The sequence below is a fragment of the Lemur catta genome, chromosome 19 (genome assembly GCF_020740605.2).
Source record: "Lemur catta isolate mLemCat1 chromosome 19, mLemCat1.pri, whole genome shotgun sequence".
Lineage (NCBI taxonomy): Eukaryota > Metazoa > Chordata > Mammalia > Primates > Lemuridae > Lemur > Lemur catta.
This window is the reverse complement of record NC_059146.1, coordinates 25,320,878-25,348,748: the sequence shown is the minus strand read 5'-3', so window position 1 is coordinate 25,348,748 and position 27,871 is coordinate 25,320,878. Positions and strand designations below refer to the sequence as shown.

Below are 27,871 nucleotides of genomic sequence, written 5' to 3'. Positions count from 1 at the left end.
CCTCCCACATTGGATAGGAGTGGTGTATGTAGCCTCTACTAGTGGGAACAACCACCAGTACTATTCTGGGCAAATATCATTTGCCCTTTTTTCCCTTTGTAAATCCATGATTTTGCATACCCCTCCCCATGTTATTATTTTATTTAATTTTTGAGAGACAGGGTCTCACCATGTCACCTATGCTGAGGTGCAGGGACTATTCATAGGCATGATCATTGCATAGTGCAGCCTTGAACTTCTTGGTTCAAACATCCTCAAACCCCCACTCCCACCCCCACCCCCACCCTGTAACTAGGACTACAGGCCCTCTGTGCCTGGCTCAATGTTGTTATTTTAATTTACATTGGACTGAAAGGTAGAAATATAATTGCTGTATTCAAGTGGAGTTTCTTTTATGTAAGATGATTAACTCCTTAGACTGTTATTTTGTTGGGTGAGTGTTGTGGTAGCAGTGTTAGAACAATAAATAACATTGATGGGGTAAAAGATTATCTTCATACTAAATTCTCACAAGTAAAAATACAGTGTACTCACAGTCTCAGCCATGACTGCCCTTCTCATCTTCTGTCTCCCACGCATGAAAACTCTTTTCCAGTCTGTACCAAAGCATATTTAGTTTATTCCCATTTTAGTCACCATTATTCATGCCCTTTTGCATCTTTAAAATGCCTGGACCACCTCTTCAAACCCTACCAATCCTGTTAAATACCAGTTCAAATTTTACTTCTGCCCTGACACCCTCCGCAACCACCTCAGATCTGAATGATCTTCCTTTCTCTGGATCCTACTCTATGCCATTTATTGTCCTGTGGTTTAGTTATTTTTTAAGTATAAATATTGTATCTCAAGTAAATTATAAGATCTTCATCAGCAAGGACAGTGCCCCACTCTGATTTGTTTCATCACATCAGCTTTGCTTTGTAACTATGTATTTGATTTGGTTGACAGTTGAATTCTCAGTTCTGAGGACGAGAGTAATACAAAAATGATTAGCCTGAAATGTGAAGGAGGGAGGGAATTTAGCTGCCGTATAACTGGATCCATCAAGTGGGACCTTTCTCTTTTATTCAATTTTAGAGGCTATGTTGTGCTTGTTGAGTTTGATGTAGTCGTTTCATAAGATAGTCCTCATGTGGTAAACAGTGTATTGCTTTGGATGCTGACAGAAATTATACACAGAAAATGAAGACAATCTTTGTATCTCATTCAGGTTCAAAAAGCTTAGAATTCCTATTTACACCTAAATGCCCTGACACATCATTTTTGCATTTCACTAACTAAGGTTCTCTAAATTCATGAATTTCACAGATGAATAAATTAGATGAATAAGGACCTTGGACTCCACTTTTCTTCTCTAGTTAGTCTTTTATTCAGAAGGAAAAACAAACACCTTAAGAAAATTTACTTTAACATTTGTTAATATGAAAATGGAAGCATTTAATAAAAATGTTTTATTAAAATTCGGTTGTTCAGTAGACCAGAGAATAGTGTTCTCTTCTTACTGGAGCTTTTCTACCCTATCCTTCCCGGCCCATTTGGAAAGTAAATTCCTCTGGAAAACTCTCCTTTAGGAGTCTCTCTTACAGAGAGACTACGTAGGTCTATCCTCCTCCCCCAGTGTTATCATGTACCTACTCATTGTAAATCAGCTGCTGATGATAAATTCATAGCTTTGAAAACTCACTGAGAAATTTAAGGTGTGGAGAAATAGGTATTAAGGAGGTTTAGAAAATGCTTTTTGCTTTCTGTCAGTTACAATGTGTATTTCTGTTCATTTAGCCTATTGGGATTAAGGAAAATTATGATAACAAGTATTTTACTAGCTACCTATGAAATTATTTCTTTATAGTATTATTAGTTGGTGGTGTTCTATATATGATTATTTGAAACCAGATGTGTTTTCAAAAGTTGTTGAAATTCTCCTAGGTGGAGATGGTAATTTTGGTTATGGATAATGGTGGTAGACTTGTGTTTTATGGGGCATTGTAGTTCACTGAGCCCAGAAACCTTTCCTATTGCTGCTCAGAGGCAGGGGTGAGGTGGCTGGGTTGCACTTCCAGGCATATTCTGATGAGCTGTTGACAGTATGAACCTTAGTAGTTATAGTATTGCTGAGATGACAGTGGCATTTCTGGGTCCTATGAAATGTGTGCTATCTTGGGAATGTTACCACTTCTTGCCTTGGGTGTTTTGTAGGGGTGTTAACAAAGAAAACACCCTCCTTTTACCTTTTACTCTGGTGGGGAGCTGGTGTCTTGGTTAAACAAATCGTAAACAACTCTGGATGCTTGGTGACAAGTTTGAAAAAAAAAAAGCACACAGATGTTTGCATTATGTTTTATTACGACGGAGAATTTTTTTTTTTTTTGAGACAGACTCTTGCTCTGCCACCCTGGGTAGAGTGCAGTGGCATCGCTGTGGCTAACAGCAACCTCAAACTCTTGAGCTCAAGTGATCCTCCTGCCTCAGCTGGGAACTACAGGCATGGCCACAATACCCTGCTAATTTTTCTATTTTTAGTAGAGATGGGGTCTCTTGCTCAGGCTGGTCTCTAACTTCTGAGCTCAAGCCATCCTCCTGCCTCAGCCTCCCAAAGTGCTAGGATTACAGGCCTGAGCCATTGCTCTCAGCCTCCCAGTGGACAGAGAATTATTAAGTAATTACTCCTGAAGTATTTTCCTCTCTGAAGTAATTGACTCATGGCATAAAATGGGAAACTGTTAGGTTCTGTGTTTTTATTTTCCTAATGTAAGGATTTCTGTAAAGCTCAGAGATAAAAACAGTTACTAGTTTAAAGGATACTTTTTCCCCCCTGGTGTAACTATTCAGTTTTAAAAGAGTTAGTACTGGAATATTATTAGAATGAACATTCAGATTTTGCTGTGTGAGTATCGTAGCTGCTCACTAAGAACACTGGTTCTCATCAGATTTAAACTTTAAAGACATTGCAGCCTTGGACATGCCCTGTCTCCTACTTTCTTTTTCTTTGTGGCCTTTAGATCATTAAATTTAGTGACTCAGCTAATTTTTTTTCACCTGCCTCTTAGAGAAGTTGAACGTGTTTGTGACCAAGCACTTAAAGTTATTTCCTTTAAACCAAGTGTTGGAGACGTTTTTTAGATTTATAACAGACTTTGTTTACCATGTAATTCAGTCCAATTGAGGAACTAATAAAACTGCATTATGCAGACATCAAAGCTAAGAAGAGTGTACTTACACCAAGGAACTTACTAAGTTTCTAACAAGTGGAAAGTTACCAGGTGTCCAAGAATTAACCACTTCCATGCCAGTGAATTCTCATTTTTGTAGTAGCTTTTTTAGTTGTTAGCATTCTGGGTTTAAAATATCAGTTGCTACATTGTTTAGACTTGAGTATTGCTTTTCTTTTCTTTCTTTCTTTTTTTAAATTTTTTTTATTTCAGCATATTACGGGGGTACAAATGTTTAGGTTACGTATATTGCCCTTGCCCCACCCAAATCAGGCTGATATTTTGTTGTTTTCCCTGAGATACCTATGGAGGGATAAATTATTAGACCCACTTTACAGAGAATAATTTAGTCGCAGACAAGGGATGATTTGCTAGCTGCATATAACAATCAATTGAAGTAGGACTCGTGTCACCAAGTTGCATTTCAAAGTTGGTCAAGTGGGTGACCCTGAGACCTGCCAGACCCCGGGGTGAGGAATTGATAGAGAAGAGCTCTGCTAGGTGAGCACCCTGGGCTTCCTTTAACCTTCACCAACAGTACTATCCAACAGTACTTCACCAACAGTACTATCTGAGGCTCTGTTAAACCTTAATGTCCTCATGGGTTGAAACAAAATTGTCTGTGCATACTACAGAGTAATTGATATTGCACAGATCTTTCCTGTTCGTGTATTTCGGAGGATGTGTGTAAACATGTTGTAGATGTTCATAAGTGTCTTATAATTTGTTTAGTAAGCAGTCACCTAGGGAAAGAGAGGGTGAGGAAGGTTTGTTTTTCCTCTTTCCTGTGGATACTCTGTTTGTTCCTGCTGAGGTCGGGACTTGGCTTATTTAGGAGGATGCCATTCATTATCTGAAGGCTCTTGCCTATGGTAATTGGGATGTCTTTTTAAAATGGTCAGGCGATTTTCACGTACCGCACCTGTTCACGTTTTGTTTCTGTGGAGGGTTTTGGCTTTCTGGATTACCACAGGAAGCTGTGGATGTTTGAGAAAGGTCTGTGAGCTGTTGAAGTTACCTTCACAGGGGCAAGTGTGCTCCCATTGTTGCCCCTTTGTGTCAGTCAGAATAAGGTGTGATGGTCTGACTTCTAGTGGCATCTGTTCTTAAATAGGCTCACAAAAACATACTGATGCTAGGTACCTACCAATATAAATGAGATTCAAAAGAAAATAGCTCTGTTTATTTCAAATTGTCTTTGTAGTTGTCTCAGGAGACTGTTGCTCAGTCATGTTTGAGTGTGTGAGTAAATAGCAGTGCAGTGTAAACAGTAGTAGCCAGAAGACCGTTTATGTCCAAACAGCCAAAAACTACTTATTTTACTTACTTCAGCTAGAAAGTTGCCAAAGACTTTATAAGACATCATAGTGACATTTTGTTACTTCAACTGTTAAAACTTTAGGTCCTTTAAGGCTGTGGTCCCCAACCCCCCAGGCTATGACCGGTACCGCTCCTCATCATTGGCACCACTGCCTGAGCTCTGCTTCCTGTCAGATCAGCGGTGGCATCAGATTCTCATAAGAGCTCAAACCCTACTGTAAACTGGGCATGCGAGGGACCTAGGTTACAAACTGCTTATGAGGATCTAATGCCTGATGATCTGAGGTGGAGCTGAGGTGGTGATGCTAGTGCTGGGGAGTGGCTGGAAATACAGATTATCCTTAGCAGAGAGGTTTGACTGCACAATACATGTAATGTGCTTGAATCATCCTGAAACCATACCCCCGCCCCTGCTCCCCATCAGTGGAAAAATTGTCTTCCTTTTTGGCTACATTTTGTGGTTCCCCATAACCTTGAGGAAAGAATTCAAATTATTTCAAGGTGGTTTAACCTAGTTCCTGATTACTTGCTAATGCATCTAACCCATCCTCTCCCCACACACACTTTGTTCCAGCTGGTTCCCCCAACTGGCTATGCATTTTTTTTTTTTTTTTTTTTTTTAGGGAAGGTGGGGTCTGTGCACATCTCATCTCTCTGTCTGAAATGTACTTTGTACTTCAAGTCTCACCTGAGATGGAACTTCTCCAGAAAGCCTTTCCTAAATCTAAAAGGGTGGGCTTGGGGACCCTTTAATATGCTTAATAGTCATTCATTTATTGATTCTTTCAGTAAGTATATGTGTCAAGCACTATGCCATAGGCTGAGGGCACAGAGTTGAACTAGACAGGAGTTGGGCCTTATCCTTACAGAGCTTACATTCTTGTCAGGGAAACCATCCCATATTCACACCCTTAAAATTTTTTTTCAAATTTGGAAATAATTACAAACTTACAGGAAGTTGCAAAATTAAAAATAGCCTAAAAGAGTGGAGTATCCTATACACTTTGCCCAGACTCATCTATTGTTAACATTTTAACACCTTTTTTGTATTCTTACTCTTTCTCAATGTGTATACATTTTTTTTTCCTGGACTGGTTACATACATTATGGCTCTTTCCTCCAAAATACTTGTGTTTCCTAAAAGTGGGGATATTCTCTCACATGATAGTTATCAACTTTATAAATTTACTTTGATAATATAATTTTTATGATTTATCTTTCTTGCATTTCTTTTTTTCCCCAGTCTTGTTTACTGTGTTAAAATACACTTAACATAAAACTTAACCATCTTAATCATTTTTAACTATTAAATACATTCATAATGTACAGCTGTTACCACCATCTATCTTTATAACTATTTTCATCTTGTAAAACTGAAAGTCTGTACCCTTTAAACAATAACTTCCTATTCCCTCCTCCTCGCAGCCCCTGACAACTGCCATTCTACTTTCTGTCTTTATGAGTTTGACTACTCTTAAGTACTACATATAAGTGGAATCATATAGTATTTGTCTTTTCGTGACTGGGTTATTTCACTTAGCATAATATCCTCAAGTTTCATTCATGTTGTGAGAATTTTCTTCCTTTTTTAAGGCTGAATAATATTCCATTGTATATGTATATGCCACATTTTTGCTCATCCATTTGTTGGTACATGGACACTTGAGTTGCTTCCGTGTTTTAGCTGTTGCAAATAATGCTGCTATGAATATGGGTACAGAAATATCTCTTTGAGACCCTGTTTTCGATTTATTTCTTTTGGGTATATACCTAAGAGCTGGGTCATATAGTGATTCTATATTTAGCTTTTCGAGAAACTGCTATGCTGTTTTCTACAGCTGATGGTACCATTTTATGTTCCCACCAGTAGCACACAAGGGTTCCAATTTCTTTACATCTTTACCAACATGTACTTTTGGTTTTTTGATAGTAGCCATCCTAATGGGTTTGAGGTTGTATCTCCTGGGAGTTTTAATTTGCATTTTCCTAACGTGGAGTATCTTTTCATGCTCTTATTGGCCATTTGTATATATTCTTTGAAGAAATGACTATTCAAATCCTTTGCCCATTTTTGAGTCAGGTTATTTGTTTTTTTGTTGTGAATTTTAGGAGCTCTCTATATTCTGGATATTAATCCCTTTTCAGATATATGATTTGCAAATGTTTTCTCCCATTCTTTGGGTTGCTATTTTTTTTTTTTTTTTTTTAAAGAGATAGGGTCTCACTATGTTGCCTAGGCTGGCTTCCAGCTCTAGGGCTCAGGTGATCCTCCCACCTCGGCCTCTGGAGTAGCTGGGACTATATAGGTATGTGCCACCATGTGGAGTTGTTGCCTCTTTACTCTCCTGATATTGTCTTTTGATGCATAAAATTTTTAAATTTTTATGAAATTCATTCTATTTTTTTCTTTTGTTGCCTGTGCCTTTGATGTCATATCAAGTGAAATCCAAGGTCATGAAGCTTTTGCCCTATGTTTTCTTCTTTTTGTAGTTTTAGGTCTTACATTTAAATGTCTTTGATCCATTTTGAGTTAATTTTTGTGTATGGTATTAGGTAAGGGTCCAACTTTATTCTTGTGCACATGAATATCCAATTTTTCCAGCACTATTTGTTGTAAAGACTGTCTCTTCCCCATTGAAGGGCCTCAGCACACATGTCAAAAATAACTTGGCCATATATATACAAGGATTTATTTCTGGGGGGTCTGTATTCTATTCCATTGGTCTTTATGTCTGTACCACACTGTTTTGATTACTGTAGCTTTGTAGTAAGTTTTGAAATCAAGAAGTATGTCTTCCAGCCTTCTTCTTTTTTAAGATTGTTTTGGCTATTTGGGGTCTCTTGAGATTTCAGAGAAATTTTAGGATGGGTTTTTCTATTTGTGCAAAAAATGTCATTTGGATTTTGATAAAGATTGCATTGAGACCTAGTGCAGTAGCTCACGCCTATAATTCTAGCACTCAGAGGTGGAGGCAGGAGGATCACTTGAGGTCAGTAGTTTGAGACCAGCCTGAGCAAGAGCAAGACCCGTCTATACTAAAAATAGAAAAAATTAGCCTGGTGTAGTGGTGCTTGCCTGTAGTCCCGGCTACTTGGGAAGCTGAGGCGGGAGAATCACTTGAGCCCAGGAGTTTGAGGTTGCAGTAAGCTAGGATGACACCCACTGTACTCTACCCAGGGTGACAGAGCAAGACTGTGTCTCAAAAAAAAAAAAAAGAAAGAAAGAAAGAAAAAGATTGCATTGAATCTATAGATTGCTTTGAGTATTGCCATCTTAACAATATTAAGTCTTTTAATCTGTGAACATGTGATGTGCTTCCATTTATGTCTTTAATTTCTTTTTTTTTTTTTTTTTTTTTTTTTTTTTTTTTTGAGACAGAGTCTCACTTTGTTGCCCGGGCTAGAGTGAGTGCCGTGGCATCAGCCTAGCTCACAGCAACCTCAGACTCCTGGGCTTAAGCGATCCTACTGCCTCAGCCTCCCAAGTAGCTGGGACTACAGGCATGAGCCACCATGCCCGGCTAATTTTTTTGTATATATATTTTTAGTTGGCCAGATAATTTCTTTCTATTTTTTTAGTAGAGACGGGGTCTCACTCTTGCTCAGGCTGGTCTCGAACTCCTGACCTCGAGCGATCCACCCGCCTCGGCCTCCCAGAGCTAGGATTACAGGCGTGAGCCACCGCGCCCGGCCTATGTCTTTAATTTCTTTCAGCACTGTTTGGTAGTTTTCATTGTGCAGGTCTTTTACTTGCTTAATTCCTAAGCATTTTATTTTTTCCAATGCTATTGTAAATGAGCTGTTTTTATAATTTCCTTTTCAGATTGTTCATTGTTAGTACATAGAAATGCAGTAGATTTTTATATATTGACTTTGTGATAAAATACTTTTATCTAATATTGCATTCATAGTTCAGTGTTGTTAATTGACCTAATAATGGTCGTGTATAGCCTTTCCTCTGGAACAGGATTTAGTCTATAGTCAGATAGTTGTATTTAGTTATGATGTCTCTTTAGCCTCCCTTAATCTGGAGCATTTACATGGCTATCCTTTTCTATTATGACTGACATTTTTTGAAAAATACAGAGCCCTGCCCTGTACTTAAAAAAAAAAAAATAGAATGTTGCTCAGTTGTATTTGTCTGATGTTTCCTCATAATGAGGTTCAAGTTATGCTTTCTAGGCCATAATACTGCATAGTGATGTTGTATCAGGGGTATCATATCTGGAGGTCTACAGTGTCCTTATATCTCTTATTGGTGATGTTAAGTTTTTTTTTGAGACAGTCTCGCTCTGTTGCCTAGGCTAGAGTGCAGTGGCGTCATGATAGCTCACTACAACTTTGCATTCCTGGGCTCAAGCATTCCTCCTGCCTCAGCCTCCCTAGTAGCTTGGGACTACAGGTGCATGCCACCACACTTGGCTAATTTTTCTATTTTTTGTAGAGATAGGTCTCACTCTGTTGCCCACACTGGTCTCGAACTCCTGGCCTCAAGTGGTCCTCCTACCTCAGCCTCCCAAAGTGCTGGGATTACAGGTGTGAGCCACCGAGCTCAGCCTGGTGATGTTAATTTTGATTACCCAGTCAAGGTGTTGCCTGGTTTCTCTACTGTATACTGAGGATGTGTGTGTTTTTCCCCCTCTCTCCCTTGCAACTAATGAGTAGTCTATCAGGAGATACCTGAATTCTATGCAACTATCTTGGTTCTCATCAAAATTTACCCCCTACATTTAGCATCCCGTGTTATTTCTTGCCTGATTCAGTTGTGTGGATTCATGCTCTTATTTTTTGCAGTGGGTTATAATTCATTACCATTTTAAATCATTTTGGTGCTCAAATTGTCCTAGACTTGGCCAATGGGAGCTCCTTCATGCTGGCTCCTGTGTCCTTGTGAGATGCCCTGTCGTTTTTTTTCTTGCACAAAAAGATGATCCAGGCTTATCTTTTACCTCCCCTGCCCTAGCCATGGAATCAGCCATTTTTCAGAGGTGGCCTTACACTCTTGTTTTAGCACTTAGCACATTGCTTACTTATGTCTTCCTCCATTGTACTAGATTATATCTCTCTGAGGGTACACAGATGTCAGTCTTACTTGCTTTTATATCGTCATCCAGCATAAAGCCTGGCATGATAAATGTTTACTAAATATTTGTTGAATAAGAAAATTGTTTTTGCTACAGTTCAGTGATTAAAATTGAGTTCCAAAATTACGATGTTGATGGGTTTTCTTTTTCTCCCCCATTTAGGAAGAAATGTTGGCTATTTGTCTATGAGAAGTGGCGAAAACTTCTTACTGGTGTGTAACACTATGGGACCTGACACTCTGGCTGCATGTCAATCCAGCCCCCACTGATAATGTTGGAAGCCATTCATTCCACTGGAAAACACTAATCTGATCTTGGAAGTGGCTGATTGTGGCAGGATGTGTCGACGATGATGATGGCAAGAAAGCAAGATGTCCGCATTCCCACCTACAACATCAGTGTGGTGGGATTGTCGGGAACTGAGAAGGAGAAGGGCCAGTGTGGCATTGGAAAGTCCTGTCTGTGTAACCGCTTTGTGCGTCCGAGTGCTGATGAGTTTCACTTGGACCATACCTCTGTCCTCAGCACCAGTGACTTTGGTGGGCGAGTGGTCAATAATGACCACTTTCTCTACTGGGGAGAAGTTAGCCGCTCCCTGGAGGATTGTGTGGAATGTAAAATGCACATTGTGGAGCAGACTGAATTTATCGATGATCAAACTTTTCAACCTCATCGAAGCACAGCCCTGCAGCCCTATATCAAGAGAGCTGCTGCAACCAAGCTTGCATCAGCTGAAAAACTCATGTACTTTTGCACTGACCAGCTGGGGCTGGAGCAGGACTTTGAGCAGAAACAAATGCCAGATGGAAAGCTGCTGATTGATGGTTTTCTTCTTGGTATTGATGTTAGCAGGGGCATGAATAGGAACTTTGATGACCAGCTTAAGTTTGTCTCCAATCTCTACAATCAGCTTGCAAAGACAAAAAAGCCCATAGTGGTGGTCCTGACTAAGTGTGATGAGGGTGTTGAGCGGTACATTAGAGATGCACATACTTTTGCCTTAAGCAAAAAGAACCTCCAGGTTGTGGAGACCTCAGCGAGATCCAATGTAAACGTGGACTTGGCTTTCAGCACCTTAGTGCAACTCATTGATAAAAGTCGGGGAAAGACGAAAATCATTCCTTATTTTGAAGCTCTCAAGCAACAGAGCCAGCAGATAGCTACAGCAAAAGACAAATATGAGTGGCTGGTGAGTCGCATTGTGAAAAACCACAATGAAAATTGGCTGAGTGTCAGCCGAAAGATGCAGGCCTCTCCAGAGTACCAGGACTATGTCTACCTGGAAGGGACTCAGAAAGCTAAGAAGCTGTTTCTGCAGCACATCCACCGCCTCAAGCATGAGCATATTGAGCGCAGGAGAAAGCTGTACCTGGCAGCCCTGCCGTTAGCATTTGAAGCTCTTATACCTAATCTAGATGAAATAGACCACCTAAGCTGCATAAAAGCCAAAAAGCTCTTAGAAACCAAGCCAGAATTCTTGAAGTGGTTTGTTGTACTTGAAGAGACACCGTGGGATGCGACCAGCCACATTGATAACATGGAAAATGAACGGATTCCCTTTGACTTAATGGATACCGTCCCTGCAGAGCAGCTGTACGAGGCCCACTTAGAGAAGCTGAGGAACGAGAGGAAAAGAGCTGAGATGAGAAGGGCGTTTAAAGAAAACCTGGAGACCTCTCCTTTCATAACTCCAGGAAAGCCTTGGGAGGAGGCCCGTAGTTTTATTATGAATGAAGATTTCTACCAGTGGCTGGAAGAATCTGTATACATGGATATTTATGGCAAACACCAGAAGCAAATTATAGATAAAGCAAAGGAAGAATTTCAGGAGTTGCTTTTGGAATATTCAGAATTGTTTTATGAACTAGAGCTGGATGCTAAGCCCAGCAAGGAAAAGATGGGTGTCATTCAGGATGTTCTGGGGGAGGAACAGCGATTTAAAGCATTACAAAAGCTCCAAGCAGAACGTGATGCCCTTATTCTGAAGCACATTCATTTTGTGTACCATCCAACAAAGGAGACATGCCCCAGCTGCCCAGCTTGTGTGGATGCTAAGATTGAGCACTTGATTAGTTCTCGGTTTATCCGACCATCTGACCGGAATCAGAAAAATTCTCTCTCTGACCCCAACATTGATAGAATCAATTTGGTTATATTGGGCAAAGATGGCCTTGCCCGAGAGTTGGCCAATGAGATTCGAGCTCTTTGTACAAATGATGACAAGTATGTGATAGATGGTAAAATGTATGAGCTTTCCTTAAGGCCAATAGAGGGGAATGTTAGGCTTCCTGTGAACTCTTTTCAGACGCCAACGTTTCAGCCCCATGGCTGTCTCTGCCTTTACAATTCAAAGGAGTCACTGTCCTACGTAGTGGAGAGCATAGAGAAGAGTAGAGAGTCCACGCTTGGCAGGCGGGATAATCATTTAGTCCACCTCCCCCTGACGTTAATTTTGGTTAACAAGAGAGGAGACACCAGTGGAGAGACTCTGCATAGCTTAATACAACAAGGTCAGCAAATTGCTAGCAAACTTCAGTGTGTCTTTCTTGACCCTGCTTCTGCTGGCATTGGTTATGGACGCAACATTAATGAAAAGCAAATTAGTCAAGTTTTGAAGGGACTCCTAGACTCCAAGCGTAACTTAAACCTGGTCAGTTCTACTGCTAGCATCAAAGACTTGGCTGATGTTGATCTACGAATTGTTATGTGTCTGATGTGTGGAGATCCTTTTAGTGCAGATGACATACTCTTTCCTGTCCTTCAGTCCCAAACCTGTAAGTCTTCCCACTCTGGAAGCAACAACTCTGTTTTACTTGAACTACCAATTGGACTACACAAGAAACGCATCGAACTGTCTATTCTTTCATACCATTCCTCGTTTAGCATTAGAAAAAGCCGATTGGTTCATGGGTACATTGTTTTTTATTCAGCCAAACGTAAGGCTTCCTTGGCTATGTTACGTGCCTTTCTTTGTGAAGTGCAGGATATTATCCCCATTCAGCTTGTGGCACTCACTGACGGCGCTATAGATGTCCTGGACAATGACTTAAGTCGGGAACAGCTGACTGAGGGAGAGGAGATTGCTCAAGAAATTGACGGAAGGTTCACAAGCATCCCCTGTAGCCAACCCCAGCATAAACTTGAGATCTTTCACCCGTTTTTTAAAGATGTGGTGGAGAAAAAGAACATAGTCGAGGCCACTCATATGTATGATAACGTTGCTGAGGCCTGTAGCACCACAGAGGAGGTGTTTAACTCCCCCCGGGCAGGATCACCGCTCTGCAACTCAAACCTGCAGGATTCAGAAGAAGATATCGAGCCCTCATCTTACAGCCTGTTTCGAGAAGACACATCACTGCCCTCTTTATCCAAAGACCATTCTAAGCTCTCTATGGAACTGGAGGGAAATGATGGGCTGTCTTTCATCATGAGCAATTTTGAGAGTAAACTGAACAACAAAGTACCTCCACCTGTCAAACCAAAGCCCCCTGTCCATTTTGAAATGACAAAGGGGGATCTGTCTTACTTAGACCAAGGCCATAGGGGGGATGGACAGAGGAAGTCCGTGTCTTCTAGCCCCTGGCTGCCTCAGGATGGTTTTGATCCTTCTGACTATGCGGAACCCATGGATGCTGTGGTCAAGCCGAGAAATGAAGAAGAAAACATATATTCTGTGCCCCATGACAGCACCCAAGGCAAAATCATCACCATTCGGAATATCAACAAAGCCCAGTCCAATGGCAGTGGGAATGGTTCTGACAGTGAAATGGACACCAGCTCTCTAGAGCGAGGCCGGAAAGTTTCCATCGTGAGCAAGCCAGTGCTGTACAGGACAAGATGCACCCGGCTGGGGAGGTTTGCTAGTTACCGAACCAGCTTCAGTGTGGGGAGTGATGATGAGCTGGGGCCCATCCGGAAAAAAGAGGAGGATCAGGCTTCCCAGGGTTATAAAGGGGACAATGCCGTCATTCCATATGAAACAGACGAAGACCCGAGGAGGAGGAATATTCTTCGAAGTCTAAGGAGGAACACTAAGGTAAGGCACCAGTTTAGGCTGAGTCATAGGAGTGATTTGTGCAGTGTCTTGGTGAGAGTTGATTGATGATGATGATTTTTCAAGGACAGCTTGTTGTGGTTAGGAAAAAACTGCTATGTGTGTGTGACTTAGCATAAAAAAGTTAGCAATGTCTCAGATAGTTACTACTGGCATCTCTCACGTAGTTAGGACCTTAGATAGATAGGCTGAGTTGTCCCTCTCTAAAACAGTATTTAATGAATTACCAAAATGAGCAGATAGTGTACAACTTGAGTGTCCTGACAAATGGCCAAGCCAGTGACAATACACTTGCTCTTCCTTTGCTTAAACACCAGAGTCCAAAATTGCATGCCTGTCTCTTACTGCTAAACATAAATTTCATCTATCTATCTTTTTTTTTTTTTTTTTTTTTTTTGGAGACAGATTCTTGCTCTGTTGCCCTGGCTAGAGTGCACTGGTGTCATAGCTCACTACAAGCTCAAACTCCTGGGCTCCAGCGATCCTCCTGCCTCTACCTCCCAAGTAGCTGGGACTACAGGCATGAGCCACCACGCCCGGCTAATTTTTTCTGTTTTTAGTAAAGACAGGGTCTTGCTTTTACTCAGGCTGGTCTCGAACTCCTGACCTCAAGTGATCCTCCCCCCTCCGCCTCCCAGAGTGCTAGGATTACAGGCTTGAGCCTCCTTGCCTGGCCTTGTTTTTTCAGAGAAAGACATTGTGGTGAGACACCACAACAGAACTGTGTTATATAATGCCCCTTGACCAGCATTATCCTGTACAGAATGATAAGTAGAGACATTGAAGTTTTGCTGCTCTCCCTCCTATTAAACAGCAGAGAACAAAGTCACTTGTCTAAAAGTATTGCAGGTACCTTTGGAAAGAAACGTTGCCAACATACCAAATCAGAAGGTTCTAGGGTCCAGGCCATCTTGAGATCTGACAGTTCTGTTGTCAAATACAGCAGGAGGCCAGTTCAGCAGCCTAGGGCCCTTGGAGATGAAGGAACAGGGTGTCTTTGCCCTCCCAAGGAAATTGCATCCACTTTGTATTGCCTCGTAGCAGAGTGCTCCTCAGTCACCATTGACCAGGAGCTTCCAGAGTTTTCTTACCTATGCAGTGTGAGAAAGGGCAGAGCAGCACTGTTGTGTGTTCTGTTCCCCTCCCCCTCCCTATCTGTACTGACTCTTAACAAATATCATAGGCATTCTTCTGTTTGATTTGCCCTCAGCTTGCTTTTCCATTTGAGTCCTTCATCTGCCTCCAGTGTTTTCTTCTCCAAAGGTTGGTGCGGGGCAGGCCCATTCACAGCAGTCCTTATTTAGGAAGCCAGAAAACAGCCTGACCTGCTTCCCAGTATTTTCCCAAAGCTCTCCTGTTTAATGACACTGGAATCCAAACATTTTAGACATTTGCCTTTCTTTTCTTCCTCCTGCACTCCCAAAGAAGACTGTTGCTGGAACAGCTTATCTAAATGCTGACAGTCTTCTAATTTGTGGGGGTGTTCGAACACCTGGGGAATTAGGAAGGTGGCATAACAGCACACTGAATTAGAACTATTTTTCTGACTTCTAGCTACATTTTTAATACTTAAAATGATACTTTTAAAACACATTGCTAAACAAGCCAGGCTTTAAAGAGCACGTGCTGTAGTGGAGGCTTCGCAGAATGCAGCTGGTCTTGGTGAGCCCCTGAGATAGCTGTGTCAGTGCTGGTAACGAGCTCTGCCTAACCTAGAGCTTCTTAGGCTGGATTGCTGGGTCAGCGTGTCAAAAGTGGTAACTTCCAGTCTATCTTTAGTTATGAGGGCCACACCTCTTCAAGTCAAATAAAAATGATACTTCTGGCCCAAGAGCAGTAGCCTGCCAGAAGTCAGTTTCTTTGTATCCTTTGGAAAGAGTGAGTAGAAAGTGAAATTTTCTCTTCCTGCCATATAAAATGATGCTTTGAAATGACGGTAGTTGCTTTGTCATCCCAATGCAGAGATGAGCAAACCCTTGGCTGTGGGAGCAAACCTCCTATTTAAAATTGCTGTTAAGAACACAGACGGACACTTGTTTTACTGGAAAAGCAAGATACCATCAGGGTAGAGAATGCCAAGCCAGCCCCTATGTGGGAATTTGGCCTTTGATTTTTAGTGACATGCGAAAGCAATACGATATTTATTTGAAGTGAGGGGAGGGCAGCCAGGCACTCTGATTTCAGTTGGTAATGGAAGATATACTCCATACCTCCTGCATGGCAGACACCACTGGGGAAGTGGCACAGACTCTTTTTGCTTAGACCTCAGCACCCAGTTGAGGCAGCAAGACCTACACAGCCACTGAAAATAGGTTGTCTGCCCAAAGAAGGCTGTGTGGGGGCAGAATGAAGAACCCATGTTGGGGGTGGTTAAGGTAGAGTAGGGTGTGGAGATTAGGTCAGTAGGAGCCCATGCTCTGGGAATCAGGAGGCCTACTGTCAGATCCCAACTCCTCTACTTCCTCACTTGGACTTTGGGCACATGAGTCACCTCTCTATGTCCCTTCTGCAAAAGAAGCAGCACCTTCCTCATGGGGTTGTGAGACATGAACACTGGGCACAGCACATGGTGGATAAGTGTTAGCTATTATCATTTAACTAGACCTTGAAGAATGAGTAAAACGGGGCAGGACTCGTTGGCTCATGCCTGTAATCCTAGCACTTTGGGAGGCTGAAGTGGGAGGATCACTTGAGGCCAGGAGTTTGAGATGAGCTTGAGCAACATAGGGAAACTCTCTAAGAAATTTTAAATATTGGCTGGGCATGGTGGTATGTGCCTGTGTAATCCCAGCTACTCGGGAGGCTGAGGCAGGAGGATTGCTTGAGCCCAGGAGTCTGAGGTTACAGTGAGCTATGATGATGCCACCACACTCCAGCGTGGGTAACAGAGTGAGACCCTGTCTCAAAAAAATAAAATAAAATAAAAATGAGTAGCATGAGTTAAGGAAAGACTTAAAGGTGGAAGTATTCCTGTAGTATTCAGAAAAAGAAGAAAACTAGTCTGGTCTGTTGAGGGACCAACATTGTCCTTTTTTGTTTATGTTTTAACCCTTTGTGTTTGTTACTGAGCTCCTTTCTTGGTACTTAGCCCTAGCAACTGCCCTAACAAAAAATAAGCTATGCTCTGGGTACCAGTGTGATATGGAAAAAGAAAAATCACTCCGCGCCCTTGGCTAATTAGCTAGATTAGGTCTTTACTGTAAAATTGGAGTCCAAGTGAGGGGATTGCTTTCATGTCTCCTAATGAAAGTGCAGACTGTAAAAGCTGACCCTCATTCTGGGTCCTTTTCCCAGCTGAACCATTTAGCAACCCACCCTCATAGTGGGAGCCTTCCGCACTCAGCTGAATGAAATTGAAAATCTACTATTGCACTTTAGTGGGGTCCATGAATAGATGCTTTGTTTGTAAAGAGTTGTTGTTGCACATGGTCTCTGTCTCCCAGTGCCATGCGTTTGCAAAGATGAGATCAGGATCGGCAGGGTCTTATTTTAAAGCCAAAAAACAGGCTGGGAAGCCTTGTTCCGCAAAATATGCCTTTTCGGCATGCTCAGATTGCTGAATTTGGTGTGTTTGACCACGGATTTAAAGAGAAGACATTATTGGCTATTTACCCTTCTATCTAATGTGCCCTTATTTTTGTATTTAAAAAAACGTAACAGAATGATAAAGAAAATCTTTCACTCACTGTAGCTACCACATGACAAGACAACCTATTGAAGAGCTAACCAATTCAATCATGCATTGTTTGGTCTATAAGGCACCAAGTAACCAGTTTGACAGTTTGTGTCCCCCCTAGTGAATTGGCTTATTTCATCGGATTCAGTGAATTGGCTGGTTGTTGTGGCTTTGTGTGGACACAGCTCTCATTTTGTGAGGCCTAGAACGGAGTTAAAGTTTCTAGTGTGAATAAAAACCAGCTGGGGAATTGGCCTGCTTGCTCCCCTTTGAGGGATGTTGCGTTTTGACAGACAAGCTGAATGCTATGAAATATGAGCCCTTTGTAACCTGCTCGGGAAAGACTCTCAGTGTGTGCTTCAGAAAAGCTTAGTCCTACTCAATGAGCTTTAAGACCAAATAATACCTTGGTTTTAAAAATGGAGTGAGCATGCTGACTTGACCTTGGATTTCCTGATTCCTGAAAAAACTCTATCTTTTAAACTAAGTACACAAGCTCATTTGTTCTTTTAGGAAAGAAACATTCAATTCAATGCATAGGCATTTATTGAGCACTTGTTTTGTGCTTGACATTGTGCTAGGTGCCATAGGTGTGGTAGTTATGTTCTTCTAGTTTACAGTGTTGGGGATGATAGGTTTTAAACATGTATTTGCATGCATTTTGAACATCACCAGAGGAGAGGTAGTAATTGTGTAACAAGGAAGTTTAACCTGAACTGGGACATCAGGAAAGCTCCTCAAGGAAATGATATTTAAAGCTGAGACTTCTAAAGGGTGAGGCAGGCAAAGTCAGTGAAGATGGAGGCTTCATGGGAAGAGCTTTCCAGGAAAGCATGGAACTTGGAGCTGAAAAATGATGTGTTCAGAGAGTTGAAAGAAGCCTGGTGCAGAGAGGGAGACCCTTGCCAAATAGTGGAGGGCTGCAGATACCATGTGAAGGATTTTGTATTTTCATGCATTTATTGACTATCTACTGTGTGCCAGGTATAGTACCAGGCATTTTCACATAAATTTTTCATTTATTCTTATCAGTCTTTTTTTTTTTCTTTTTACAACTACTGCTGACTTGAGAACTTACCAATCTTAACAAGGGCAATTTTTTCCATCCTGGTTTTAGCAATGAAGTAACTGGGGCTCGGAGAAATTAAACACCTTGCCCAAGTTAATGTAACTACTAAGCGGAGGAGCTGAGATTTTTGAACCCTGCTCTTCTGACTTCCACTTCCAGTGGGTTTTTAGAATCTAGTCTGCAAGAAAGATGCTAATATTCAGTAGTAGGGGGCATATATATTTAGACAACTCAATCAGTCCTGTTGATTTGTTCATTCAAGTAAAAGGACTTTGGTTATCTAAAAAAATCCATTTCCCCACACTGTCCCCCAAGAACAGCATGATGCTCTTTGTTTCTAGCCTCAGAGACAGGTTGAATAGACGACAAAAAAGGCAGGGAGACATTGAATAGCAACTGGAACTTTGAGAAATTGTTTTGAACTGGTGTCACTCGATTTTCAGTTTATTTTAAGCCTGAAGAACTTCTGTAGTATGTTTTTGGTGATAAAAATAGACTATCTTTTTAACTATCTGCCTTAGCTTACAGCACACCTGTTCTTAAAAAAAAAAAAAAAATTACAAGAGGCAACCCAAATTTATTTTTCAAAGAACAGAGATATTGCTCTGTTGCTTCACTGAGCCAGCTTGTTCTCTCCCACCACCTGGTGAAACTGAATACCTTTGTAGGAACTCATATTATTTCAGCTCTCATCAGGACTATCACCTCTGCTTGCAAGGGAAGGGCCTTCTGAATGAGTTTTATCCAGCATTTGAGAGGAGACAAGTAGATTGAAACTGACCCATAGTGTTGGAAAGTCCACATTGAGTGTGCACTGAATTTCAGGCAGGGTGTTTGTAAAAACGTACCGGGAGCTAGTAGGCACTCCCCTCTACTGAGCCCCCAGTTGCACTGGCCGTGAATTGACCCAGGTTTGCCAGCCTTCATGCCTTTACAGAGCAAAAAGCTATGGTCTTGATTTATTTGGGTCCTGCAGTGGGATACGTTCCTTTCTTTTGCCGTCATTCAAGAGGATTGAGGATGGTAGAAAGGCCAGGACTTCGTGCTCCTTCCTGGTCATACCTAAATAAAGATGCTCCAGTATGGTGAGTGATTGGTCATCGTACTAATGGCCAGCTTGAAGGAGACCAAATATTTGTGCTTTCATAATAGATTTTGCCAGCCAAAATAAATCTGTTTTCAGGTTTTCTCCTAAACTTGGGCTTGGAGTTTTTCAGAGCCAGAAGTGGTAGGGGAAGGAGAGCACCAGTTAACCAAGAATACATTTGGGGCTTAAGTGAATAACTTAATTGAAAAGGTCCCTTTGGAACTCTGTTGGAAATATGAGAGAATAATTGCCCATCAGAAAGGTGCAGTGTTGAATATAGAATACAAGAAAGTGCTTTTGGGGAAGCTTTAGTAATGTCATCTGTGGAATATTTCCATTTTTCTAAGACCCTACCAATTACAGTTAGTCCAGTGTGCCACCACACAACTTGGCAAGCCATGTATGTGACCCTGTGGGGTTCTGTTTATATCAATTTCATTCTTGTCCCCATTCAGATGCCACCATCCCTGTTCCAGAACACATTCTGTATATGATGTTACTCCTTAAAAAAACAAAAACAGTGAATCCAATGGCTTGGATTCTGTTTTTTATGTTGCCAAGCGTTTAAAAGGCTGTACTAGGTGATACAACTGTAATGACCGTATTTTCTCACCCTAAAATCTGGATAAGTAATTTTACCTATAAAAGAGTATTTATGGAGACCAGAAGAGAATGTCTGAAGTTGACAATTTAGGGTCACTAAATAGCTATACCTGCTGTTCCCACAGAAGATAGAATATTCTTTATCCAGTGAGGGTGGCTGACTTCTCCATTACAGCTGTGGAAGACTGCCTGTGTACTTTTAAATCTCTTTACCTTTTTTCTTTGTTGCTCAATGGATACTTACTCATGTGATATCGTAGATCAACTTTGTTTATTATGGACATGTCATCTTTTACCAGTTAGATTATAAGTTCATTGAGGATGGGAGATGACTTTGGTCCCAGTATTAGCTCTGCTGCTAGTTTGATACATGACCTTGGGTAATTCATTAAAAAAGAAAGATGCCAAGATTCTTGCCTCCTAGGCACTTAGCCCAGTAGGTAAGTAGTTGTATGTGTACATAAATGACTATACCCTGTTCAGTGCCTGCAGAGTGACAAAGAGAGTTATTACTTCATCTACTTTTTCAAAAAGGGTTTATGATATAGTACTACTGTCAATGTATGAACCAGGCCTCTGAGCCTCACCCCCTCACGTTACTAGTGAGAGCAGCACCATGTAAGGAGAAGAAAAAAATCATCTTAGATATAGTCCTCATCTCAGCCAAATATGAAAAAGTAGAAAGGAACACTGGCCTGGTGGTTTATTGGAAACTGCTTTTGTTCAGCAAGTGTGTTGAGTGCCTACTGCACATCAGGTTTGAAACCCAGCCATCTTAACAGGCTTATAGAAGGGGCCCTGTCTTGGCTCTTCCCTGTTCTTTGGCTGGCATTCTACTCTTTTCTTGCCCCAGTTGGAGTTGGAGGGGCCGTGGAGTGGGCTTATCTCCCGCCCCCCAGTGGGAGCAGAGGCAGTGACAGATACAGCTTTCTACTCTGCCATTGTTGGGAGCTTCACCTTTATGCCCATGTGTCCGAAAAGCTAAGAGGCCAGAGGCAGATTCCAGGCACTCTTTTTCCCTAGTGCACCACTGGCATAAACTATTGTTTATAAATTTTGCCACAGGGCCGGGTGCAGTGGCTCACGTCTGTAATCCTAGCACTCTGGGAGGCTCAGGCCGGAGGATCACCTGAGCTCAGGAGTTCCAGACCAGTCTGAGCAAGAGTGAGACGCCGTCTCTACTAAAAATAGAAAAAATTAGCTGGGTGTCATGGTGCATGCCTGTAGTCCTAGCTACTTGAAGACTGAGGCAGGAGGATCGCCTGAACCCAAGAGTTTGAAGTTGCTGGGAGCTAGGCTGACACCACGGCACTCATGGCAACAAAGTGAGACTCTGTCTCAAAAAAATAAAATAAATTTTGCCACAAAGTTAATATGAAGACTAAGGATCAAACATGTTTTTAAGGAAACCCTGAGGTGCAGAACAATAGACTATGTTATTCATTCTTTAAACATCTATCTGAAAGGACAAGCTGGCTTGGTCCTTTGTGTATGGCAGTGGCATTTCATTGTGGAGCTGGCTCATGTAGGGTAAAGAGCGTGGGGCCTTGGCATTCATAGGTCACATGCTCTCAGTGCAGGGTGTGAATCTCTTTGAGCCTCTCTCAACTGTAAAATAGGGCTAATAACCCTTACCTTGCAGGGTGGTTGTGAGGGTTCAGACAGTTGTGCAGAGCACCTAGTACTATGTCCAGCCACTCCTAAAGAATCACTGTTCATCCATTTTTGACCCAGTTGGACTATAAACTTAGAGGCACAGATGTGGAGATTGTTCTCAGGGATTGGCGTCCTCAGGCTAGATGGTTTTTTCTGTTCAGCCTGCTAAGTGAGTGCCCCCAAAAGAAGATGGATATTGTGTGGTTTCACTTTCTTCTCTCCAAGGACCTGCTGCTGAGAGTGCTTCCCAGTGATTGCTTAAAAGAGTGACACATGTCTGGGGACATGAGACATCTGTCAAGCCACTTAAGAGAATGGCATTCCCATCTGAAATGTGCCCAGTAACCCTTCAGATGCCTGAAGTGTTGGTTGTTATATCAGCACTCTGGCCCAACTCTTGACATGCACCCCAATCTCTTTTCTTAGTAGGAAGATTTAGAGTTAGTTGTGCAAGAATTCCCTGCCTAATTTTGTGACACCCTAGATAGCCTTTAGGTATCTCAAGGAGGTATTTTGACATTCTATAAACCAGTTTGTTTAAATCTTAAAAAAGTGAGAGTGAGATAGAATCCATGTCATTTAGCAAGTGGAGGTTGATGCTGTTGCAAAAATTTACTCTTCATTTCCACATTTGTAAATTGAAGGGTTAAACTAGATCTTGGACTCTTTGAGGTGAAAGAGATAAGAGCAATAGTCTAATTTCGCGTTCCAACTCTCTTGACTCAAACATGACCCTTTGAAGCCATACAAAATAAGCCTGCTCCATATTCAATAGGTAGCTCTATAGCGATTTGAAAAGTGCCCCATTCTTCCTGTTTCCAGGTTAAAGTTCCCTGGTATTTTATGTGAGTGGATCTTTGTTACCTTTAGAAGTCTTTCAGATAATCAGTGTACCTTTATCCATTTACTCAATCATCCATTCATTCTGCCTATCCCAAGAACTTTCATAAGAAATTTTTAAACTGGGCAGGGCGCTGTGGCTCACGCCTGTAATCCTAGCACTCTGGGAGGCCAAGGTGGGTGGATCGCTTGAGCCTCAGGAGTTCGAGCGAGGTGAGGCTGAGCAAGAATGAGACCCCGTCTCTACTAAAAATAGAAAAATTGGCGGGCATTGTGGTGTGCCTGTCCCAGCCACTTGGGAGGCTGAGGCAGGAGGATCGCTTGAGCCCAGGAGTTTGAGCAATGATGATGCCACTGCACTCTGCCCTGGGTAACAGAACAAGACTCTGTCTCAAAAAAAAAAAAAAGTGTATAAACTGTAGTGGTTAAGAGCACAGGTTTTGAGCAGATTACTAAGTTGCTGAATTTTTCCAGAACTTGGCTTCTTCATCTGTAAAATGGGGTTCTCAAAAATATTAAAAAAATTAGCCAGTCATGGTGGCATGTGTTTGTAGTCCTAGGTACTGGGGAGGCTGAGGTGGGAGGATCACTTGAGCCCAGGAGTTTAAGGTTTCAGTGAGCAATAATCGAGCCACTGCCGTCCAGCCTGGGTGACATAGTGAGACCCCCATCGCTAAAAATAAATAAATAAATAAATAATAAAAATAGGTCAGGTGTGCTGGCTCACGCCTGTAATCCTAGCCCTCTGGGAGGCCGAGGTGGGTGGATCGCTCGAGGTCAGGAGTTCGAGACCAGCCTGAGCGAGACCCTGTCTCTATTAAAAATAGAAATAAATTATCTGGACAACTAAAAGTATATATAGAAAAAATTAGCCGGGCATGGTGGCGCATGCCTGTAGTCCCAGGTACTCGGGAGGCTGAGGCAGGAGGATCGCTTGAGTCCAGGAGTTTGAAGTTGCTGTGAGGTAGGCTGACGCCACAGCATTCTAGCCCGGGCAGCAGAGTGAGACTCTGTCTCAAAAATAATAATAATAATAAAAATAAAATGGGGTTCTCCAGATCTATTGTGTATTTGGAGTGAGATAATGCATGTAAAGAACTGGTGAAGGGTCTGGTACTTAGAAAGCATTCAATTGATGGAGGCTAAATTTTCTAGCTCAGTTAGATCATTAGAACACACCTGCATCATCTTGTTCTAATGTTGAGAGGGTGGGAAAATGTACGATTAAAATTTGTTGTCTGTTTACTAGAACCATGGTTAGAGGGCTTTAAGATGATTAGGAATAGCTTCCCTGCAGCTTTTCTTTCAGTTCTGTTTTATAGTGCTTAACAACATGTTTTATTTGGAAGCCTTAGTTTTCTTGAAGAAAAATGCTGTTACGTTAGTTTTGACAGGCAAATTTTGTAGGATTGAGGTTGTTAAAAACTTGAATGATAGAAGGTGGAAGAATGTCTTTTAAATACAGATGATGTTCATTGGTTATACAGATTCTATAGCCGACTTTTTAAACTTTTAAAGCCTTTTAAACTTGGAACATTTTAAACTTTGAATTTTAAAAATTATGTACTGTTTTAAGGGAGAGAGAATATTGATTGACTTGTTACCTGGTTGTAACAATTTGTAATAGTAGAAACACTCAGCCCGTTTTTAATAAGAGCTCACACTTATGGGTAACTACTGTATACAAGGTGCTGAGCCACTTTGCATACATCTTAGCATTTTACTCTCACAACCACCTTGTGACCAGAGTACTGTCCCTGAGATGTTAAGTTACTTGACCAAAATCATAGAACTTGTCTAGTCAGGATTCATACCCAGGTATAAGTAGAAAATGCTAGAGAGATGGTCACTGATTTAGTTACTTCCTGTAAAGGTATATCATACATCATTAATTTGCTTTTCATTACTTCTGTGACAAAAAGTATGCCATCAGAGCCTGTTTGCCTCTGGCAGTATGTAATGGGAGCTAGCAGCAGCCATTCCCCACAACCTAAGAGGCTGTATCACTGGTTTACGAGGAGTGGGCATCCACGGTGGGTGGGGATAGGCTTTGTGGAGTGTGTGGTTCTTCTCTGGGACCCCAGAATCCACCCACATTACCGATCTCCATACTGAATCAGTTAGCAGGCAGTATGAAGATTGGATTCTCACTGCCTTTGGTTTGTCATTTGAGGCAATGTCAACCAGCGGCGCAGAAATGGGCTTGCTCTTTCTTTGGTGTACATTTTATTCTCAGCTGTTCTTTTTTGCCACTTGGTTGCACAGGAAGTCCTCAAAGAATCTCAGACTAAACAGGAAGTGATTTGTTCCCATATAAAGGGGTACTAAAAGGAAGGAGGATGGGCAGGAGGAGAAAAGAGAATGGTTGACTTGTGACCTGGCAGCTAGTTGTCTCTTTCAGTGGATTTTATGTAAAATCCATAAATACTGTATAGGTTTATAGGCTGTGTGCATTTCTAAGTAAATTTGTCCCTCTAAATTGGTCTCATCAACTTGGAAATGAAACCAATTTGCTGGAGATACACCTGGGTCTATTTACCTTCATCATACTTGGTGACCCTCCTCTTTTTAGTAGACATTTTAACAGAAGGCTAAAATTGCAAATGTATTTTTTTGGCTTTAGGAAATTTATCATTTGTTTAGAGCAGTGTTTTCCCCATTTAAGCTTCAAAATAAAAGGATCAAGTAATTTTGGAGCAGAATATCTCAATATGAATAATGTTAATGAACATGAGCTTTGGAGACAGCCCTTCCTGGCTTTGAATCCAAGTACTGTCACTTACTAGTTATGTCATTTAGGCATGTGAGAGTGTTTTTCTCAGTAAAATGGAGTGTCATGAGGCTTAAAATAAATAGTATTCAGTTCCTGCTGCCACTTGGTATCTGGAAGCAAAAAAAAAAAAAAAAAAGAGAAATAATATTTGGGTGGCCAGGCATGGTGCCTTATGCCTATAATCAATCCTAGCTCGTTGAGTCTGGGCGCGGTGGCTCACACGTGTAATCCTAGTACTCTGGGAGGCCGAGGTGGGTGGATCGCTCGAGCTCAGGAGTTCAAGACCAGCCTGAGCCAGAGCGAGACCCCATCTCTACTAAAAAAATAGAAAGAAATTATCTGGCCAACTAAAATACATATAGAAAAAATTAGCTGGGCATGGTGGCACATGCCTGTAGTCCCGGCTACTCAGGAGGCTGAGGCAGTAGGATCACTGAAGCCCAGGAGTTTGAGGTTGCTGTGAGCTAGGCTGACACCAGGGCACTCACTCTAGCCTGGGCAACAAAGCGAGACTGTCTCAAAAAAAAAAAAAAAAAATCGTAGCTCTTTGGGAGGCTAAGGTAGGAGGGTTGCTTGGGCCCAGGAGTTTGAGACCAGCCTGAGCAACAGTGAGACCTCATCTCTACAAAATGTAAAAAAAATAAGCCAGGCATGGTGGTGCATGCCTGTAGTCCCAGCTACTCTGGAGGCTGAGGTGGGAGGATTGCTTAAGCCCAGGAGTTTGAAGTTGCACTAAGCTATGATGATGGCACCGCACTCTAGCTTAGGCAATAAAGTGAGACCCTATCTCTAAATAAATAAATAAATAATAAAATAAAATAAAATTGGAATTGCTTGGTGCATAGTATGTTCTTAATTAGTTAAGCAGTTGCTCTTGCTGCTGCTGCTACTACTTCTTGAGGAAGGTAACTTTGGGGAAGAACAGGCAAAGAATTATTTTATTTGTCTTGTTTGATTAGCTGGCTTTACCCTTTCCTAATGTGAAAGACATTGGGAATTAACCCCAGGCTAATGTATAAAAGGGATTTCTCATTTGGGACTATCAGCCCTAGCAGAATGCATGCTCTATCTTATTTCTGGAAAGAGGAAATTATTTGTTTTCTATTTCACCTTTTTAAAGATTTTAGCCATCTTTGAGTATATAACATCTATTATCCATGTGTAGTGTTTGGAAAACTTCCTGTTTATTCCAGTGCATACTGGGTAAAGGATGTGGATAATCATCTTATTGCTATGTTATTAAATAAACATGGCCTGCTTCTTATAAACATCTTTGTTCTAATAATGTAGTCTCACACTCACGGTGTGACTATGTGGCAGCTTTCTGGCATCTTGTGTGATATTTAGAGGCGTGAATAAGTGGGTCTCTATCCTGCTTAAAATCATTGCAGTAGTTTTCACACCACTGTGAGTTCTCTGGAAGGCTTATTGATGTTTAAGTTGCATGTTCATACTCACTTTGTTTTTATGCTTTCTTCTCTCTTTCCTGGACAGAAACCAAAGCCCAAACCCCGGCCATCCATCACAAAGGCAACCTGGGAGAGTAATTATTTTGGGGTGCCCTTAACAACTGTCGTGACTCCAGAGAAGCCGATCCCCATTTTTATTGAAAGATGTATTGAGTACATTGAAGCCACAGGTAAGAGTGTTACCTAACAGTTTATACCTTTCACTGTCTACAGGATGTTTTCTGGAACCATCGGCTTTCTAAGCCATCTTAGATTCTGGCATCAGTTGTTGAGTGTGAGATGCTCTCAGAGAAGGAGCCGAGCAGTCCTGACAGCTGTCATGTTTATGGATTCTCCATTTTTGTGCAGTTTCGAGGCTCTGTGCAGCATTTGTTAGACCTTGGTGCATGTGGGAGCAGTTCTGTTCTCGGGGCTGCGGTGGCGGCTGGTTAGGTACTTGCTCTGTGCTGTCTCCGCAGCCACCATCGCGTGCAGCACAGCGTCAGCTGCCTGTCTGTTCCTTCCGGAGCTGTCAGCTCCTTGAGGGTTTTATGTATCATTGTGTCCGGGGCACTATACTGGACACACAGTACATTCGGGTGTACCTGAGACTCATGTATTAATAGGGTTTTTTTCTGAGGTAAAAAACAATTGGGATGCTTGGGATATCTTCTGGTTATGCAGCTGAATTTCAGCTCCACTGACAACTGGGTGTTATCACAAAGGCAAACTGTCTTGGAAAATTTTCTGCATTGTTCTTGAAATAACAAAATTTTACTTGTGTTAAGACCATTTGTTCATTCAGTTAGAGCTCCCATGTGTAGAGCTCCCATGTGTCTCTCTGGCCTTCCAGTTTTACGCTGTTGTTTCTCTCCATTTGCTCCTGGCTACTTCCAGGCTACTTTTAAAGCTGGTGATCTTTGAGGAGATGGTGATATAACAGTCACATGCTAATGTGGATTCTTGAGTATTAATAGTTGAGCTTGAAACTAATTTGAAACTAAGGTAGGGATTTATAGCCTTTCTGTGTGTTCTTCTAATTCCGGTGTTCT

General features: G+C 41.7%; 1 protein-coding gene across 1 annotated transcript in view; it reads left to right on the top strand.

The window, feature by feature from the left end:
• The window catches only part of ARHGAP35 (Rho GTPase activating protein 35), a 113,009-nt gene that overhangs the window by 34,985 nt on the left and 50,153 nt on the right, over window positions 1-27,871 (top strand). The window contains exons 2-3 of the mRNA XM_045531335.1: window positions 9,776-13,649; window positions 26,866-27,010. Of these exons, the coding sequence (XP_045387291.1) occupies window positions 9,963-13,649; window positions 26,866-27,010 (3,832 nt within the window). The 5' untranslated portion in view covers window positions 9,776-9,962. The remainder of the gene's footprint in view (window positions 1-9,775; window positions 13,650-26,865; window positions 27,011-27,871) is intronic.